The following is a 20337-nucleotide window of genomic DNA, read 5'->3' as shown; positions in this document are numbered from 1 at the left end:
ACTCATTTCTGTGGTGAAGCCTGCCCAGAACCGTGTTCACATGGATGCTGACGGGAGGAGAAGGGTATTTTTCAAGGTTTCTGCTGGGTTTTTTTCTTCTGAAATATAAGGATGTGCAATTTTTTTAGTTTCAATTTAGCATTGGAGAATTTTATAATTTAGTAATTAAAATCTCTGATAGGCTTTAGAAATTGCAGCTAATTGAATTTAATGGGAAGATGATTTTCAGTTTTATTTGATTACCCGGACCCCTGGCATTGGTATTTATGGGAAAAAAATGGGAAATGTGCTGTGTGGGCTAAGATGGCATAATTGAATTAGGGCTAATCGGATTTCTTCGTCATGAATTTCACTATAATTTTCCTATAATTTTCCATTAGATATCTAGTTTACAAATATTCACAAAGAAATGAAGCTCTTTCGGAATGGAGATTGCTGGCTAACAGGATTACAGGGACGATAGCTCGGCACTGCCAGCCCGGGCTCCTTCAGTAATGCAATCGCTGCGTCTGCCTCACACTTAGCGCCCGCCGCTGCTCCCGCACCCCGGCCCAGAGCCAGGGCTCCCGGGGGCTGCGGCCGCGCTGCTGCCCTCGGCACGGCGGTGTCCGTGAGCCCCGGGCCGGCACACGGATCCTGTGCTGGGCACCCTGTGTCCCTGGGCAGCACACGGATCCTGTGCTGGGCACCCTGTGTCCCTGGGCAGCACACGGATCCTGTGCTGGGCACCCTGTGTCCCTGGGCAGCACACGGATCCTGTGCTGGGCACCCTGTGTCCCTGGGCAGCACACGGATCCTGAGCTGGGCACCCTGTGTCCCTGGGCAGCACACGGATCCTGTGCTGGGCACCCTGTGTCCCTGGGCAGCACACGGATCCTGTGCTGGGCACCCTGTGTCCCTGGGCAGCACACGGATCCTGTGCTGGGCACACAGCTCCCTGTGTCCCTGGGCAGCACACGGATCCTGAGCTGGGCACCCTGTGTCCCTGGGCAGCACACGGATCCTGTGCTGGGCACACAGCTCCCTGTGTCCCTGGGCAGCACACAGATCCTGTGCTGGGCACACAGCTCCCTGTGTCCCTGGGCAGCACACGGATCCTGTGCTGGGCACACAGCTCCCTGTGTCCCTGGGCAGCACACGGATCCTGTGCTGGGCACACAGCTCCCTGTGTCCCTGGGCAGCACACGGATCCTGAGCTGGGCACCCTGTGTCCCTGGGCAGCACACGGATCCTGTGCTGGGCACCCTGTGTCCCTGGGCAGCACACGGATCCTGTGCTGGGCACACAGCTCCCTGTGTCCCTGGGCAGCACACGGATCCTGTGCTGGGCACACAGCTCCCTGTGTCCCTGGGCAGCACACAGATCCTGTGCTGGGCACACAGCTCCCTGTGTCCCTGGGCAGCACACGGATCCTGAGCTGGGCACCCTGTGTCCCTGGGCAGCACACGGATCCTGTGCTGGGCACCCTGTGTCCCTGGGCAGCACACGGATCCTGTGCTGGGCACACAGCTCCCTGTGTCCCTGGGCAGCACACAGATCCTGTGCTGGGCACACAGCTCCCAGTGTCCCTGGGCAGCACACGGATCCTGTGCTGGGCACACAGCTCCTTGTGTCCCTGGGCAGCACACGGATCCTGTGCTGGGCACACAGCTCCTTGTGTCCCTGGGCAGCACACAGATCCTGTGCTGGGCACACAGCTCCTTGTGTCCCTGGGCAGCACACAGATCCTGTGCTGGGCACACAGCTCCTTGTGTCCCTGGGCAGCACACAGATCCTGTGCTGGGCACCCTGTGTCCCTGGGCAGCACACAGATCCTGTGCTGGGCACACAGCTCCTTGTGTCCCTGGGCAGCACACAGATCCTGTGCTGGGCACACAGCTCCTTGTGTCCCTGGGCAGCACACGGATCCTGTGCTGGGCACACAGCTCCTTGTGTCCCTGGGCAGCACACAGATCCTGTGCTGGGCACCCTGTGTCCCTGGGCAGCACACGGATCCTGTGCTGGGCACACAGCTCCTTGTGTCCCTGGGCAGCACACAGATCCTGTGCTGGGCACCCTGTGTCCCTGGGCAGCACACAGATCCTGTGCTGGGCACACAGCTCCCCTCCAGGCACGTCCCCACCTGGCTCAGAGCCTCTCGCATGGACGCTGGCACATCCCCTGTGTCAGCTGCGTTGAGGCTCGGGCAGCTCCGTTGCACAAGCAGGGCCAGCCCACGCAGACACACGGACACTGCATCTCGGGCAGCTCTCGGAACGCGCCCACCAGCAGCTTGCGTATGAGGGGACGCTTTGCCTTCCCTCCCTGTGCTCTGCTGAGGATCCTGCTGTCACATCCCAGAGGAGGAAAGACAGTCAGTCCCCACTGTGTGCAGTCCTGGTTCTGCTGCCCATTTCTTACCTCCTCCATCATCTCCCTCATTGTCACATCTAATGAAGTGCAATGAGTGACTGCCCCATTGGGGACAGTCCCTGACAGTGCTCTGTACCTGCCTCAGGGCCCCGCATGGGAGCAGGGGTGACAGGGCCTCTGCCTGTGATGGGGCAGGTAGAGCAGAGCAGACAATGTGCCAAGTTCCCTCTGGCTTCCCTCTTTTCTCCTCTTGCCCTGCCCAAGCCACATCAAATCCAGAGTGAATTTATGGAGACCAGCTCTACTCCACAGTGTCAGAGTCCTGTAAAGTCCAGCCTCTTGGCCTGCCTCATCTCTGTTACTTGCTGGGCTGCACGTTGGGAGCCTTTACCAATCTGCCCAGCCCGTGTCAGGACAGAGTTGCCGGGGGAGCAAGTCATTGCCCTGTGAAGTGGGGTAGCAACTCCTCTTTATGCAGTGCCCGTTGACATCTCTGGTGTCATCAGGCCTTCCACAGACTGTCCAGAGCAGGACAGTCTCTGCTAAAGCATCCATGACAATCCAGCCCTGTCCTGGGTGCTGCAGGACCATGCACAGGGCTTCCTGTGTTTGTGCATTTACATGTGAGTGTGTGTGTGCACATCATGTGCTCGTGTTTTCATTCGCATCCAAGCATGTCTCTGCAGGAACATAAGCTGGCTTGCTGATCCTCTAGACAGAAATCACCATTTCGTTTTGTGCTTGCCCCATGCACTGCAGGAATAGGTCTTGCCCAGTCTGGGACCCATCCTTGGGCAGCAGTTTCCCATCCCAGCTGCCTGCTTTGCCAAGCCCGGGCTCAGGGGCTTTCTGGGGTTCAGGATGGTTCAGGATGGTTTTGCAAGCAGAGCATCTTCTTGTGAGTGCCAGCTACCTTCCTTCCCTGTTGGACATGCCGCCTGGGTACTACTGTGCCCTTACCTCATCATTTCATCCTGAAATCCCCAGGCTGCACTTTTAATTGCTGCAGTAAATTGTAACTAATTGTTAGTGCGTTCAAACCCCTGCCACTCCTTCTCCCCAAATCTTCCTGGGCCCCTGTGGAGCATATGTGGTGTGCATTTAGTGCTGTATGGCCTGTTCCCAGTACAGTTATTCCCTCTGGGCAGTGGTCAAGAGAGGAGCAGCATTGGCTTCCAGCAGATGCTGGAAGCTGTGGAGTGCCTGGAAAAGCAGTAGCCACATGCTGGGGACCTGGTGTCAAACTGTTTGAGTAAGGCCAAAGGAACAGTAAATGACCAAATTGCTCCCAGCAGAGCCCTCCCCAGCACGCTGAGACTTAGCACAGCTGCTTTGGCAAGGGGTTCTGGGAGCCACGTGTCAATAATGTGACTGAAACTGAATCGAGAAGGAAGGAGGGGAAGAGAAGGAAAGGGAAAGGAAGTATGGATTGTCTGCTCCTGCCGCCCAGGCCCTGAGGCCTGTGGGCACCTCCCTTGATGAAACAGAAATCAAACAAAATTACAGAAATAGGGCAAGAGCATTTGCCTAATAGACTCCCCAAGCAGGAGCAGGAGGAGGGGCACAGCACTGCCAGATCTCCAACCTGCAATCTGAGAGCCAGCGCCCTGATCCCACATGAATCCAGAGCACAGTCCCAGCCCCCGGCCAGCTCCAGCTAAGAAGGGAGGAAAATGGGCTAATCATAAAAAACAAAGTAGAAGAGACACAAAAAGGGGGATGTCCCACATCTCAGTGTGACTCACCCCCTGCTCAGCCCTGGCACACTGTCTGCGGGGAAAGCATTAAACTGTAATAATAATAAATTAATCATCCTTCCCCCTCCCATTGCACTTTTCATCTGAGGATCTCTGAGCACCTGGCAAACATTAATTACCAAGAGCTCCTGATGCCCCTGGGAGGGTGGAAAGGGACACAGAGAGATCTCTTCACCTGCCACAGAAGGGCAGATGTGGCTGGAGCAGATGAGATGGCTCTCACCATTGCACAGTTCAGAGCAGGGTGAGGGGTGCTGCCTTCCCGTGAGCACTCCTGGAGAGCAGGGGGTCCAGGAGCAGGGTCAAATGCAGCTTTTCCTCAGAGTGGATCCATACCCTGGAGGGATAAGAGAAGGAGGGGACGTGCTACCCTCAAGGGGAGCACAGGAGCAGAAAGCTTCAGAGCTCTTGAGAGAGGGAAGAACCAACTTTCCTTGGGTAAGAGGCAAAGGAGGGAGTATGGGGAAATAAAACCTGATCCTGTGACAGGAGATCGCTGAGATAGGAAATCAGGCCTTGCCATTGCGTCAGCTGCAGGGCGTGGATTTCACCTGAAAAAACACCTTGGCAAGTTGTTCCTGCAAGGAGGAGTGGGAGGGACAGTGGGAAGTCTGCGGAGGGGATCCTCCAGGTGTGTTTAGGTTGTGTATGTGCATTCATGTGTGTCGCGGTGTATGGATATGTGTGTATTTGAATGTCAGTGAGCACAGAGTATCATTTTCTTTGTGGAGGGCATATGCATGTTGCGTGTGCATGCTGGGATGGGAGGGGTGGGGAACATTTGTATACTGATGTGTGAACGTGCTCAGCTTGGTGCACGTAGAACAGGTATGTTCAGAGGGTCTGTGGGGCTGTGTATGTGTAGTGACATATCTGCGTTACAAAGTGTGTTCCTCTTTGTGAGGGGTTGGAGATAGAGCTGGGGCCCACTCTCTCAGGGGACAGTGGTGCTGAGCAGAGCTCCCACTCCTTGAAAATACTAAGTTCACAGGAGAAGCAAAAATGAAGACATCTGACATAAAGTGCAGTGAACTTACAGGACCTGTCAGCAAACTCAAACCTGGAAGTGTTGAGTCCAAACTGCGCTATTACAGAGCCTACACAAACAATTCTGGTTCTGTCCCTTACTTCACAGGGTGGGACATTGCTTGGCAGGTGTTGTAGTGCCTGACTCAGGTGTAGGGACCAGGGCAAGTTCTGTTGAGGATAATGGGCTGGTGTCTGCGTTGGGGCCGAGTGAAGTGCAGACAGGCAGGATTTTACAGGCAGCACTGGGTGACAGTGCTGATTGGAGCTGATGGTGTGGTTAGAAACTAGTGATTGGGGAAGTCGGGACAATGCTGATATTGACTGATAACTGACTGTACCAGTACAGGGCTCTGTTCAGGAGTGCTGCTTGGCTGGGCAGCCCCCAGGCAGGGCACACTTGCCTCCTGCCTGACACTGCTGTCCCCACGTGCTTCTGGCTTGGAAGGTCCCTGGGTGGCTCTGCTTCATTAGACTTTGTTTAGATTTTTTTCTGACAGAAGCCAGAATATTTGTGGTTTCCACAAATTACTCCCCTCTCCTCTTCCCTCTCCCTGCCCTCTGGCCTGCTTCGCTGCCTGCGCATTTTTGCCCATGCAAATGCAGCACTGCTCAGGCGATGAGCTGCAGTTCATGTTGCGTCCCTGGGCTCAGGACACTATCTGGGTGCAGCACATCCTGGTGCACGGAGCCAAACGCACCTGGGCTCCTTCCAGCCCTGTGACTAACCTGTCCGGCCACTTCTGGCGAGTCACTTCCCTCACTAGTGCCTCAGTTTCTCCATCCCTAGTGGGGTAATGATGCTGGCCTCCTTTGGGAAGCACATTAAGTTCTGCTTATAAAAAGGATTTAAGAGCTGCTAAGTCCATAGGCAGCTCCGTGTGAGCCCCGGTGAGGAGCCCAGCTCTGCCAAAATCCTGGAGCCAAATGTGGTGTGTTCACAAAAACAGCCTACAACCTGCTCAAAATACCTATTTAATCAGGTAAATAATCTGCTCGTTTGTTTTAAAGAAAGAGGCTTATATCTGTGTTTACCCAACACGCCTCTCAGAACCTCCCTCGCATTCTTTGCTACTTAGGAAAATAAAGCCACAAAAAATGAGGAAATTCACTGCAAAAGGGCCCCCTTCCCCACGCCTCCCGTGGGCCCGGCGTTCAGGGTTAGAGCGGCGTGATCTTCCCGAGGGCCATTGGGCAAGGTGCGTGCAGGGTTGTGACACCCGCAGGTGGCGGCCACCAGTGCCCCGGGCGCTCCAGTCCTCCTCGGTACACGCTCCGCACCGCACGGCCGAGCCCGGACCCGCCCGGGTGGGACGGCGGTACCGGGGCAACCCTCCGCAGCCCTGCCCGCGGCTCCTGCCGTGCCCGGTACCCGGGGCACCGCTGCTGCTCGTCCGGCCCCGCACACCCCCCGTCCCCTCGCGGTTTGCTCCGTCCCCGGCGCTCCCGGAGGAGCCCGCGCCGCGGCCGCAGCGGTGCCAGCGGGGCCAGGCTGGTGCCGGCGGGCGGCCCTGAGTGCGGGGCAGCCCCGCTCTGTTCCCCGCCCGGCCGGGACCGCCGCGGGGGCCGCGCTCCGGCTCCGCCCGAGGTAACCCCGCCGCTGCCCCCCGACCCGACCCGACCCGACCCAGCCCGGCCCGGCCCGGCCCGGCCCCGCACCTGCCCCCGGCGGCAGGCCCGGCAAGGGGCGGCTCCTTCGGCCGCCAGTCACCGCCCCCAGCGGCGGCGCGCCCGCCCCCGGCCCCGCTGCCAAAGTGACTCGGGGAGGACCGGCACGGCAATGACATCAGTGCTTTAAACAACTTGTTATTCGGGAGCAATCAGCTGCAATTAGGTATTAATTAAGTATTATGAAAGTTGATTATTTAAGTGAATTCGGCTTTCGTCTCTCCGACTATGGTAAGTACAGCACAATTGTCCTTTTCCTGCCCCCTGCCCGCCTCTCGGCGGAGCCCCCGGTCGGTGCGGCCGCTGGTGCCGATGCCCCCGCGCCGGGCGGAGCGGAGCGGAGCGCTGTCTGCCCCGGCCGCTGCTCCGGGGGCCGGCGCTGCGGGCAGCGCGATCTCTCCGGACGCGGCGCCGCCGCCGCGCCGAAACTTTTGTTGGCCGGTCGCGGTGCAGAGCTGCGGGCCGGGCGGAGCGGGGCGCGGGGGCGGCACCAGGTGCGGTGCTGCGGGGGGCTCGCCGCCTCTTTCACTTTGCTTCTTTCACTTGTTTTACGGAAGTTGCTCCCGCGCCCGCCGCCGCTTCAGTCCCGCTCTCCCGGCCCCGCCGAGGTGAGCCGGGGGCTCTGCTCCCTCCGCCGGTCCTTTCCGGCAGCGCGGCCCCCGCGGGCCGGGGCAGCGGGGCGAGGAGCGGGCTGGCCGTCAGAGGATGCGGAGGGGAAGTTTATGGGGGTTTTGAAATGATTCTGCCTTTGTATTTGTTGTAAGTTGTGTGGGTTGTTTTCTCTTTCATTTTTTTCCCCTCCTGAGCTCTGGCGTGTCGGTGGTAAAGGTTGCTTGTCAGGTTCCTGTACTGCCTAAATGAAAAGGAATTTAATTTATTTGGGACAAGGCAGTGTCAGATGAAGAGGCTGCTTATTACATTTAATGAGTTGTTTTTTGTTGGGTTTTTTTTTCATCCTGGGCATATCTGGGATGGGTTTGTTTTTGTCCTTCCATGTGAGGTGTATGAGACCTCCCCCACCCTTTCACATCATGCAGGGAGGAGGAAAGGTGGCCAGGCTGGGGCAATGTTTTGGTTTTAGATTACAGGCCCTAGTATTGGGGTTGGGTGTGTTTTTGATTGTAGCTTTTTGTGGCTTGTCCACTGGTTTTTGATAAGATATCAGGAAGGGAAGTAAGTTCTGGCCTGGTGCTGGGCTGGGTTGGGCTGGTGGCCCTGCTGGGTGTGATGATGGACGGGTCTCTGTTAGGCCTGGAGTGTGATTGCAACCAGGAGCTGTGGGGCTCAAAGTTTTGGTGCGTTTTCCAGTCCTTGGACCATCTGGATCAGAGTCTCCTTTAGATTTGAGAAAATGTGCAAATTTGGAGTTTAGTAGGAGTCAATCCCTTGGGTGATGTTACCTCCCTCTTTGGGACCAGGTCCCACCACCATGGCCCTGTACCAGCTAACACAACGATACCTGCCCCTCCAAAATGGTGTAAACCATTCGTTGCCATTTAAAAACCAAATGATGGCAGTGAGCCAGATAGGCCTGTGCTGGCAGTGTGCCATGGTCCAGGTAATTACTGCCAGTGTATGTGTGTGTGTCGTTTTTTTTAAAAAAAAAAAAAGGAATAAGATGGTAATAAACTGGTTGATGATTGACTGGGCCTGAACTATGTACTCTGATATTGTGAGACGATAATTTTGTTGTCGTTTGTTCCATTTATTTACTTATTTCTGCCATTGATATCAGGAACTGAGTGGCTCCAGAGCCACTTCCACCTGCGAGCGCGACGTGCCGGCTCTGCTCGGGTCCAGCCGTGGGCGTGCGGCTGACTCCCTTCTAGATCAAGAAGCTGGGATGCTGCGTGGGCAGCCCAGGAGTTAAGGATGTGGTGAAACTGCAGGAGGGCAAATGCTTTAAAGAGCAATAAACAGTGATTTAGCCCGCTCTCCATCTGGAGGAGCTGTGGCAGCTGCCCGGCCTCTGGGGCCGGGGTGGCCCCGGCGGGCAGGGCTGTGCCCTGACCCTGCAGTGCCCTCTGCCGGCCGCAGCCCTGCCCCTGCCCCGGGGGGCTCCCCGGATCGGGGCTGCCCGGCCGACGCCTTCCCCTCCCCACAAAGGGACCCTCCTTCGCCTCGGAAGTGTTGTGGGTGCTCAGCCCAGGTAGCACGGGAGTTCTGGTCTCCGGCATGGGAGCCCGGGGCCGCAGGAAGCCATGGAAATGAGGATAGGAGAGATCTCTTGAAGTCAGCATTACGGTCTGTGTGTGGGTGAACCCGTCTTGTCATGATCTTGGGGCAAAGACCTGCTCCATAATCACCACCTCTAACCCTTATCTACTTGAGCCAGCTTATCTCCCTCAGTCACTGCCTCTTGAATCCTCTCCAAGCCCTCGGGCGGTGACTCTCCAGAGGCAGTGCCCGAGGGCTGCTCATACGAGCTGCCAGCTGGCAGAGGCAAGTCCTGAGGGGCTTCTTTCCCAGAGGGACTCGGCATGTGGGGTCTGACAGCCTGCTCTTGCTGAGGGCTTTCTCAGCTCAGTCAATCCTTGCATGGACCTTCTAGGGCCAGAAGTGTTAATAATGGCTAAGGGCTGAAACGAATTTGTGGACTGAGTCCATCTGTGCAGGAATGTGGCAAGCTGTTCCCTACATGTGACTTTCTGGAGTCTGCTTTTAAATACCTTGACTGACTGGGTACTGGTCACTTCCTTTGGGAGACTGTTCCCCAGTGTAGTTATCCTGGGTATGAGATACAGGAACTGACCTCAGAATGAGGAACAAGACACCTATGGTAAATGGGTGGACGAATACTCAGTTTCCTACTCAAAGGGTCATTTTGTGTCTTTGTCAAATCACTGCTCTTGTTTGAAACACCCAGTGAATAGAAACACCTTCTTTGGGCTGGTGACAACTTTTTTTTCTTTTTTGACCAGATTTTTTAGGGGACATTGGTTCAGTCAAGGTTGGTATCATTCCTGAGCTCATGCTTTGCAAAAGGCTCCCAGGCAGTTGGTTTGGGTGTTCATGTCCCTTTCCAGTGGTTCTATGAGATACTTGTTGGGTGGAAAGCATTCAAGGGTTTAAGCCTACTGAGGGAAGGGTGGGGATTAACCTTCCCATCATGGAATAAGCAGCTCCCCGCTTTTACTTGGAGAACGTGCTTCAAAGCTGCATGAAGTCCATAGGAGTGTTGCTACTGCTTTGGCACTATAGAGAGATAACTCACAGAAGGACTGGAAAGTTGATCTCTGAGATAAACTCCTATTTCCTCACCTGTACTCCATCTGCTGGGTCTTATGAGTCCTTCTAAACCAGGTCTGCCACTGACAGTGGGGTCTGCTGATATGTGCAGGTACTGCACCATTCTGCTCTGAGACACACAGTCCCAGTTTGTACTGAAACTGGCTGGGAATGTTACAGATACCTCAACTGGAGGGGATCAGATATTCGTAGTTTCCATATCATCAGTTTCTCCTTCTGTTTTCCTGAACTGTTTATGCTTCTACCCAGAGTACTCTTTCCTGCAATTGGAAAGTACTTTCTGAGCTTGGAATTTATCTCAGGGCTTTGCTTATACAGCCTTTTCTGTCCCACCTTTTGCACTTGGCTGTCCTCACAGTGAGAGCCATTGTGGCTACTTTGACTCTCCCTCTGACATCAAATCGTACCCCTGGGCTGCTGTGCAGCCTACAGTTCATGCACCCTCTGAAAAGTTGGTTGAAAGTGTCTGGGAAGTAATGAAAAGTCCTCTAGTAGGTGAAGATAAGCATCAGCTGTGCTGCATCTCCCACCTCCAGCTGGGCTCCTTCCCTCCTCCGAGGGTTTGAAGATGCAGCCGTTCCCAAGGTTTAGAGAGCTCAGGTGCCACCCAGGGCTCAGCTCCCAGAAGTGCTGACATTGCAGAGGCCGTGCTAGCCGATCCAGCTGAGGTTTGGGAGAACCAATGTCCTCGTCCTCAGCTGCACTTTGCAAAGCAAAGAGGGGGCAGAGGAAGCTTGGCTGGAAGCAGGGGAGGGGCAGAACCTCCAGCCAAAAGTCCCACGCGGCCCCGTCTCCTCCCCTCCGGTTCCATGCGGACTGGATCAATTTGGACGTCTTCAGCAATAAAAAATGCCGATGTCGTCCTAATTCACTAGGCCCCGAGATGACAGCAAATTTACATTTTTTAATTAAACTAGCAGCCAGTTTTTATGAGAGGGGGCTGGGTTATGCAAATCAAATGGTTGTGTACGAAAGATTAGGAGAGTTTGGGAATAAATTCCACAAATGCTAATAAAAAAAAAGAGAGAAAATGAGAGGGGGGGAGAGAGGGACATTGTTCCATTAGCCCCTTTTAGGCTGATTTCCCTAGGGAGAAAGCTATGGGGGGTGAGAGATGGAGACAGCTTTCAGAGACAGGTAAAATCCATTTCAAGGATGGACAGCCCCTTGGACCAGGACCTTGTTGCTCCCTGTTTCCAAGGGCTTGCAGGGGAGGTGGAGGCAGAAATTGGTGGCAGAAGAAAAGCTTGCTGGTTTCTAATCCCCATTCCTTCTTGACCAGTGATCTACAGGCTGGAACTGCAGCCAGGACTGGCTTGAGGGTGTAGGCGCACAGTGCTCAGGTGCTGGAGGGGCACAGGTGGGTGAAGGGCTGGGCCAGGTCACCGTGGTGCTGCGAGAGGGTGGATGTGGCAGGGTGACAGGGCAGTCCCTGGATGGGCAAAGCCCAGGGACTACACAAAGCTTCTCTGGATGGGGCCCATCTTTGGGCTAACAGATGGTCACAGAGCAGGGCTACAGCTGGGATTGGTACCCTGGGGCTTCATGTCCTTTGTGCAGCTCTTGTGGGTGGGCTCTTGGTCCCTAGCAGGAGCTGCTGGCTGGAACAGGCAATAGTGGTGATCACAGGTGAGGGTCTATACTGTTGTTCCATGTAAGCACAGGCTTTATCTGCAGAGCAGAGTCTGTTTAGGAGAGGGATGGTGATGCTTTTCCTTCACCCAAACTGTGGAGCCCCTTGTTGCCCATCTGTAGAGCTGACTCCAGCTGTCAAAACCTCTTTCCAGTGTGTTAACCTGGCACCAGTCTTCATCTCTTTCTCAAGGCATTTTCCATCTTTCTTCATGTGGTGATTCCAGAAAATAAAAGTTTTTCAAGTTCCTTCATGAAGAAATAGTTACAGTGAACAAAAAACACACATTTCACTCATGTGAAATATGTTCTTGTATAAGTTTCCCAAAGAATTCCAAGTTCTTGTTGCATTTGGGAGTTAGGTGTGGTGGCTAGGTACCAAAGCAATTGTTTGCTCTGCTATGAAGAAACAAAACCAGAAAATTTCTGGAGGCTGGGAAACTGCTTAAAGCTTCCAGTCCTAAGGCAGTTTCATGCTTGGAATAAAAGCTGAACAACCCGTGTAGACTGGCAAGAGAAAGCAATGGGTGGAGAACAGGAGATACATGGGAAAAGGACGGGAAGGCTAAGGTCACTGGGTGCATTTTATGACAATCCCCTGAAGATTTGGTGGCTCACTAGGGAGCTTTCCTGGTTTTGGGGTGTGAAATGATGATTCACCAACACGCTCCTGTTTTGCTTCGGAGAGGTGACATTTTAGCAGTGTCTCTCTTGTGAAATCAGTAAAAACACCAAGCTCTGGTGGTGCATTTCTGGAGATGTTCCCCACACCCAACACCTACATTCCCGTCACCCTGTCCTGAACATGCATGTCTGCCCCAGACACTCACCCACCTCCACGCTCCCAGACGCTCACGTGTTGGTGGTGTGCTGAACTTCGTGTTCCCCAGGTTGCTCTCTCAAGACATTGCCATGATGAACACTCTGGTTCTGTGCACTTTCATCATCACTGCCATGAGTGAATCTTGGCAGAAAGAAAAGACAGTATGGTCTCTGCCCTGTGTGTTGGGTGTCTCTGTGCTCCCACCACTCTGCAATGAAACTCCCAGTGTTCTGCTGCTGGGGAGAATGATGGCCTTGGCGTCAGCATGGTCTACAGCCTCAGACCGGCGGCTGTACAGGGGATTTTTGTTAGACACGTTTCTGAGCTGAACTAGGGCCAAGTTCAGCCTGAATCTAACAAAGAGCTCCAGAACAGGTCTGTGAGACATGGCAGAGTCTGAGGATTTGGTGTAGGATGAATAACTCCTAATCTATAAAGTCGGCATAATCATCTTCCCTTGTGCAGCCCAGAGCCAGGGCTGGGTGCTCAGGGATGGAGATAAGTGAATGAGGCCTGGCTGCTGTCCATGGATGGGTGCGGGGGTCGGGTAGGAGCGCTCCTCCCTCCAGCTGGGGTGGGGTGCCTGGGGTGTGGGAGAGCTGAGCCCGCTCCCACTTTCCGGGAGCTTCCTGGGAGCTCCTACGCCCGCCTGCCCATGGCACATTTGGCATCCCAGCAGCCGTGGGTCCAGGGTGGGTTGTCATGGACCTGCAAGGGGTCCTCTCCAGGACCTGGGCTGGGAGGGGAAGAGCTCCAGCTGGGCTGTTCTGTTGGAATGCTGCTGTGGTGTCAGCCCTGCTCCCAAAACTGGATGGGCCAGGGCTGAGGAGAGGAAGAACCAGGAACTTTCAGCTTCCATACATGGGAAACTGTCAAAAGCCAGGTAGCAACACCAGCTTTTGTCTGGTATTTCCAGAAAAACCCGGCAGGACCTGGCATCCCAGGGCGTAATTTATTATGGAAAAATAAAATAATAAAGTACCAATCCCTTTGAGGCCTGAGTCATAGAAGCATCTTCTCATTAAAGCAGCTCCACCTCTCTGCCTGGTGTTTGCCAGCTCCATGCTTGTATGAATCCACTCCCTGCACTGCCTCGCCCAGGGCAGCCTTCCTCCTCCCCCTCCTCCTGCTGCCTGTGCTTCCCCAGCACACCTCTCCTCCAGCACCCCTTCCCCTGTCTGGGAGAGCACGAGCAGTTCCACATCTCAAGGCAGCTTCTCTTCAGGCCCCCCGTCTTTGGGCCAGGTGGATTTTTTGTGGTGCGTGTTGTAGACAAATGTCTTCATCTTTTCACCCACCCACCTCCCACCCCTGTGCTATCAAGTTCTCTGGGCACGGTCCTGGCTCCACATGCCCTTCTCCTGGCCATGTGGCGTGAAGGTGTGTGTGTGGTATCTTTCCATGGCTCGAAGCTCTCTTCCAAGTGGCCCTCTGCAAGCAGGGAAAGGAGAGGAAGCTGCTCCTGGAGTAATTACCATCTGCATGTCCCGAAGGCAGGCAGCAGATGTTAGCAGAGGAGGACTGGATTGGAAGAGGGTGGGGGAACAGGCTGGGGAAAGGGGGTCTGATTTTTCTTCTCAATTGCATATGAATATTTTTAACTGAAACTCAGTAAGACAAGAATCCCAGTTCTGCAAATTTGATCCATGCACTTGGAAACTTTAGGGGAAAGCTCCTTTGCTTGCTTTTGCTGTGTTTTCTGTCACTCACTCTGCTTTTCTCAGCCATTTTTTATGCTGCACTATTTAACTTTTCTTACTAAATAGCTTTCCTTTATGTCCTCCTTCCTTTCCATATTCCCACAGACCTGTCACTCTTTGTCACTCTCCTGGACTTCCATTCTGTCGTTGATTCTGTCTTGCTTTCCCTTTCCTTCCCCCCCCCCACCTTCCATTGTCTTACTCTATTTTTCATTTTCCCATTTGTCTGTGCGCTGATATTCAGATGAGCAAACTTCTTCCAGTTAAACGAGGTCATGAATATTAGGATTTTTCTATCAAACAATGAAATATGGCTCAAATTACCCTAAAGAATAGGGCTCTTTTCATAAACCACCTGCTGGTTTTTTTGAAAGAAAGAACAACCACTTGCTTGTGTGCTTCAAGCAGTTGTCTCACATCTCTACCTCGCCAAGCTTTGCCGTTCCAGTTTCTTCTGCTGAATTTGTTGCTCTTGGTGGAGCAAGTCTGCTCTTCCCAGACTGCCAGCACCCAGTGAGTCTGGGTTTGGACAGGTTGGGACAGGATGGGGATTCTGGCAGGATCCTCGCTACTTTAAATGTTGGTTTGTGATTGTGCTTTTCTGATTGTGGTGTGCATATTTTGGGGTTTTATTTTTGTATTCAACAAACAACATTCTGGTTTGAAACTCATTTGGTCTGAACCTCTCAGCTTTGACTGAGGGATTTCATTCAGATGTTAGCACCCAGTGGGGCATGGAAACACACGGACCCCCCCACCTTCTCCTTGTCTTGCTGGTGTGGACCAACCATCACTCCCCAGCATGAGGAGGCTGTGGTGGAGGTGACCTGCTCGGGCCTGGGCACCCACGCAGGCTGTGGTCATTTCCTCCTGGCTCTCATGGTCCTGTCCCTTTCCTCCCAGCCACATGGCTTCAGAAGAGGACATCTGAGCACAGTGGCTGCAGCTGGCTCTGGGAAAGCCAAGTTTGTTCTGCATGAGAGCCTCCATTCCTGGTGGTCCTGGCCATGCTTAACTGGATAGTGTCGTGCCTTTGCCAGGGCAGCAGCAGTGCAGCTTGGCCATTCAGCAGAGACACAGAGCTGTGCCCCAGGGACCTGGAGAACTGCAGGCAGAAGAGCCTCTGTGCTCCCCTGGGAGCTGCCACGAGGCAGGCAGGGGTAATGCCAGAGACAGGGACAACCAAGGATACAGCTTGTCTCTGACTTGTGTTTTGTTTTCAGTCCAGCCTATTTATACTCTTCATAGTTGCTATTTTTCCCCAGTTACATGAATGTGTCTTGTCCTCGCTGTCTTCCATTTTCCCTCAGCAAACCTTGCCATTTTCTGCGTGTCTTTGCTGGGAAGCTCACGGCACCGTTCGTCCTGGGCAGAGACCACACTTCTGTGAGGAGGCACCTCTCACTGGTGCGCTTGTTCCAGAAGCCTGGTCCAGCCCTTCCATGCTCTCCCACCTGCATTTCCCTGGGCAGAAACTGCACACACAGCCTGGGCTGTGTGAGCACGGAGTTTGTTTTGCCAGGGTGACCTGTTTAATCATCTCATTTTCTGGTGGCCGTTTATTCCTCGTTTCCACGGTTACAGCCCCATTAAGAGGAGAAGCAATAAGGCAGCGAGTCAAACAGGTAATAAAAACATTAAAGCCATGTGCGCACTGGGAGGGAGGGAGGGCGAGCAGCACTCAGTGAGATGAGACGGGCCATGCCAGGGAGACAGAAGGGTCACAGGAGCCTGTGCACAGTGTGGTGACACCCAGCTCAGTGCCCAACCTCTGCAGGGGCCTGACAGCCAACAAAATGTCCTACAGCATCCCACAGCGTTCTACCCTGCTCTGCTGGAGTGTGCTGACGCTCAGGACAATGACACTGCCACCAGTGTACTGCTCTCCCCATTTCTGTGCTGCTAAGGCAGAGAAACACTCAAAATTAGAGTGTATTTTTTGTGTAATTTCTTTCAGGGCTGTGACTGTCTGGCAAAATGTTTAACTTTCTGATTCATTCTGGTGGACCCAAATATTTGTCACTGTAACAGCTCTACCATGGCACCTGCCAAGGTACCTGCTCTTGCTGGTGCCAGCTGTGCTGCTCCCCTGTAGAGCTGTGGCCCTGCACAGTTCCTGAAGCAGAACTGACTGTTCACATGCTGCACTGAGGTAGTCCCAGCCAGCCACCTGAGCCAGCACCCTAGAGTACTGTGACACTGGTGAGGCTTTCCTAGGTAGAAATACCTGTTTATGGAAGGCCATATTTCTGCAGCCTCCAGGAGAAGGTCAGATGCCATGGAAATGGGATATCCAGGTCTGCTCCACAGTAGCCACTGCCCGCAGTGACTGTGGGCTGGGGAGTGGGTGGGAGCTGCTCACCTGGGAACAGTGGGGGATGCCTTTTAGGCTATAGGTGGAAATCAGGGGAGAGCTGTGCAGGGCAGGCAGCATCGTTGGGAATTAGCTCTCTCCTGCTAGGAGGAATCCCCTGGTTTCTGGCTTTTCATTGTGGGCTCCTAAAAGGAAAGCAGCAAAATGAAGAAACCTAAAGCAGCAACTCAAACGAGAAGAAGTCAGAGCCCTGGTGTCTCAAGAGAAAGAAGAGAACTGTTTTCAGCTCACTTTCCTCCAGGCAGTGATCCTCAGGGAACCCCTCAGGGCTCTTGGGAGGTGGGAGCCTTTTGATACTACATGCTTGTTATCCCAAAACTGACTCGGCCAGCAAGGAGATGGTGGCCTCTCTTACTTTGGGAAATTTCGTGGTGGATGTACTCCTGGGTGTAAAACCATGGCCTGACTGGCAAAAGCCAGAAAAGTTACTTTTCCCTGTAATTTCTCAGTGGCCGTGGAGGCCAAGCAGCATTGGACCTTAGATGATGAGATGTTGGGTTTGAGGTGGCAGGTTGCTGCCATGAAGGAGCAGGTGCCCACGGGCTGGGAGGGTTCTGAGCTGTGAATAAGGGTGAGTTTCATTGTGGATGAAAAGAGGTTAAATATAACAGCCCCACTCATATAGGTGGCTCAGCACTGACAACAAAACAGAAATATTCAGAAAAGCAAACTATAAAGGAGAGCAAGAAAATAGTCACAGAACTGCAGTGAAATGGGGTGCTTTACCGGCTAGCTCTGTCTGCTGAAAGAGTCTGCCCTGTCACAGCCCCGTTTTGCCCTGGTGGGATTTTTTATTTATTTCTGACATTGTTTTGGGTTTTACAGTTTCTTTTCTCCAGACTTTATCAGAAAGCATATTTGTGGTGAGAGCCTGTGAAAGGACCTGGCTTGCTGAGTAAATGTTCAACGTGGAAATGAGCTGCATGACCTTGAGTGGGGGGAGAGGGAGGAAAGCTGACAGAAATTCATAAAAAGCTGAAAAAGAAAAGAACAAGGAGAAGGGAGGGGAGAGGAAAAAAGATAAAAGGCCTGGCCAGACTGGAAGAAGTCACACAAGAAAGGAATAATGGTCTTTCTTGTTACAGCAGTGACTGGACCTGTCATATTAGGCATCTTAAAGAGCCCGATTCTAAGTTGTGTTGAGCACTGACACTTTGAAAAATAGGCCCATTTAAGGTGACTCGAGTTGGGCAACAAAAGTCAGTAGTCACTTTAGATCATCTTGGCGTGTGTTCAGAAGGGTGAATTTTATCCTTGGCAAAAGGCCAGTAGGAGGGCCTTCTGTGTACTGTTCCCATTCCCAGAATAGGACTTGGGGTGGCTCCTGGAGCTTGTGCGGGCCCTTTGGAACAGGGGCAGAACCCACTCTTCTCAGGTTTTGGGCTGAGCCCTCCCTGTGCAGGAGGCAGTGGTCACTGGCTGTACAAATGTGTCAGCCCAGTTGTCTTTGGGCAGAGAAACTGGGCTTCAATTTAATTGTGGAATTTTTTGGAGGGGCTGTGGGTATCTGGAGAACGAGCTGGGTGGAGCAAAGCCTCTGTCCTGCAGTGCAGGAGCAGACAGGAGCAGCAGTGTGGGAGGTTTTCCAACCTCCTTTGTTGTGAGGTCCTCAGGTGTGTGAGATTGAGATGGAGACACTTGCTTTTGACAGCTATTGAGGATGTCAGTCAGAAAAGACCAACAAAACACTGTTGCAAGGAATAAAATTTGAGAGGAAACACCCTGCTGTTACTACCAGAGACCAAGGTGTGTGGTCCAAGCATGCTCTGGAGCTTGACTTTCCAGAACTGTCTGGTTTGGGCTTGATGGGTTTTACTTCAGTCCCACATCTAGTCCTGGAGGACCTGAAGTGGAATTTTAAATTGTGTTGTAAGGATTGGAGAGAGATTGAGCACCAAGTTTCTGCAGGTTTGTGTTCCTCCAGGATGCCCTTAGCATCTGGATGACACCAGCTCCAGGAAGCCCCTCGGTCCTGCAGTCCTTGGCTTTGGTGCCATTTCCATGGAGGGACCTGGGCACCCAGCTCTTCAGGGAACCAGTGGCTTCTGCTACTTTTTTTGTTGTTTGAATACATGAAAAAAAGTGTAAATGCACATGGACCCCCCTTACAGTTCATTCTGTTGTCATTTCTTTGACTCCCCAAATTATCTTCATTTTCAAGAGGGCAAGTCTGACTTCAGTGGCATCAGCACTTCCAAACCACTGCACACTGGCATAAGCAGTTCAGAGTGTGGGGCAAGGACTGTGCTGAAGCAGAGCTCTCATTTGTGTTGAAACAGGGCTGATCACCATTCTTTGGTTAAACCTGGATAGCTGCACTAATGGTCCTCATATACATATCTTTAAATTTTAGTTCATTTAGGTGGGGGATTGGTTTCTTTCCATAAGCCTGAAAATTATAGAGTAAGATTTTCATCTTCACTGCTGGTATGGGAGAGCTCTACTTGTAAGGAGGGCAGCATTTTTTGATTTCTTTCCAGTTGGAGTGTGTGAAATATTAGGGAAAAGTCTTGTCTAGTGATGACCTCAAAATAATTTCTCTAGCAGTGCAATGTGATGTCAGACAGACAGTATGTGGCTGGGTGGGAGGTGCAGACAGTGGGGACACGAGTGTCTGACATAGGGGAAAACCATCAGTCCACAGCTTTGGGAGGAACTGGAACAAATTCACCAGCGCAGATGCCAGAGTAAGGAACTGTAACTGTACATTTAATAGCTTTGGATGTTTGCTTTTATGTGACAGTTGCTGCTCTAGCAAACAGATCGGAGAATTCTAGACTTGCATGGATTTCAGGGATTTTATTTGTATGTGTTCCGCAGGGGACATGAGTGGGATGGGAGCATAAGGGTTGTTTCAGCAGGAGAAACCCTGTGCCCTGCTCTTCCCAGCCCCTGTGCACCTTGGTTTTATGAGCTGAGCCTTCCCCTCTCGCTCCCGTCTCTTACTCTTCGGTGAAGAGGAGAAGAGTCCTATCACTGTCCCTCCAAACCCAGCTCACTCACCTGCTCCCTCTCCTCCCAGCACCATCCCACACTCCCCAGAGCATCCTGTGTCCTATTCTTCTGCTCCCTGATGTGTTTACCTGCTCCTGCAGAAGCCCTGCCCTCTGCCAAAAGCCCCATCTGGAAGTCAAACAGCCAAGCCTGGAGTGCTGGCCCTGCCCGGCCTCCCCTGCCCAGCACAGGGTGCAGCTGAAACCGTCCTGTGAGAACTGCAAGGCAGAGAGGCATGTTTTCACAGCTCATTCTCTAAAAGGACAGCCTGCAAGGGGTGAGGGGCAGCCTCCTTGCAGTGAAGGTGTTAACAAATAGCAGGTGATTAAACATGACAAGCAGTGACATTTCTGTGTGGGGTTCTCAGTACCAGCAATGCCAAGAATGAAGCTATAAACCCTGACATTTTGTGTTATGCACTGAGGTTTTTAATAGACATCTTTCTCTCCCTCACCCCTGTTTGTTTCTTTTATTCCTCTATTCTCTTCGGTCCTCTTCTCCCTTTCCTTTCTCTTCTTTATCCTCACCCTGGCTCTGTCCCATCCTAAGTGCCCCCACCTCCATTTCCCATCCCTCCCTCCCCGCTCTTATCTTTGCTCTCTTGCTTCACCAGACTAATTTGTTCAATGTCCTTCACTCTAGCTTTTGTTTCTCTCTTCCTCCCTATTTTCTTGCTACACTTTTCCAAGATTTTTTGCTTTTCATGGCATCATTCACCCTTCCTTGCTCTTCTCTTCCTCCTCTTAGCTGCGGTCTCTGCCA

At 53.0% G+C, this 20337-nt stretch overlaps 1 protein-coding gene across 9 annotated transcripts in view; it reads left to right on the top strand.

Moving 5' to 3' along the window:
- Window positions 1–20337, top strand: part of CASZ1 (castor zinc finger 1) — a 198344-nt gene that overhangs the window by 104796 nt on the left and 73211 nt on the right. For 2 of the 9 annotated variants that reach the window (XM_014259238.2, XM_014259235.2), the window contains exon 1: window positions 6905–7034. The exons of 6 other annotated variants lie outside the window; for them this stretch is intronic. In XM_014259238.2, coding sequence (XP_014114713.2) covers window positions 6986–7034 — 49 coding nt within the window. In that variant the 5' untranslated portion in view covers window positions 6905–6985. Of the gene's footprint in view, window positions 1–6904; window positions 7035–20337 lie in introns of those variants that run through there. One more of the 9 variants, XM_088066621.1, reaches the window with a different exon arrangement.

This window comes from Pseudopodoces humilis, chromosome 24 (assembly GCF_049639895.1).
Source record: "Pseudopodoces humilis isolate 2021_Gansu_Grassland_sample_001 chromosome 24, ASM4963989v1, whole genome shotgun sequence".
NCBI classification, from domain to species: Eukaryota; Metazoa; Chordata; class Aves; order Passeriformes; family Paridae; genus Pseudopodoces; species Pseudopodoces humilis.
Note: the sequence above shows the minus strand (reverse complement) of the source record. Positions and strands in the feature narration are given on the sequence as shown.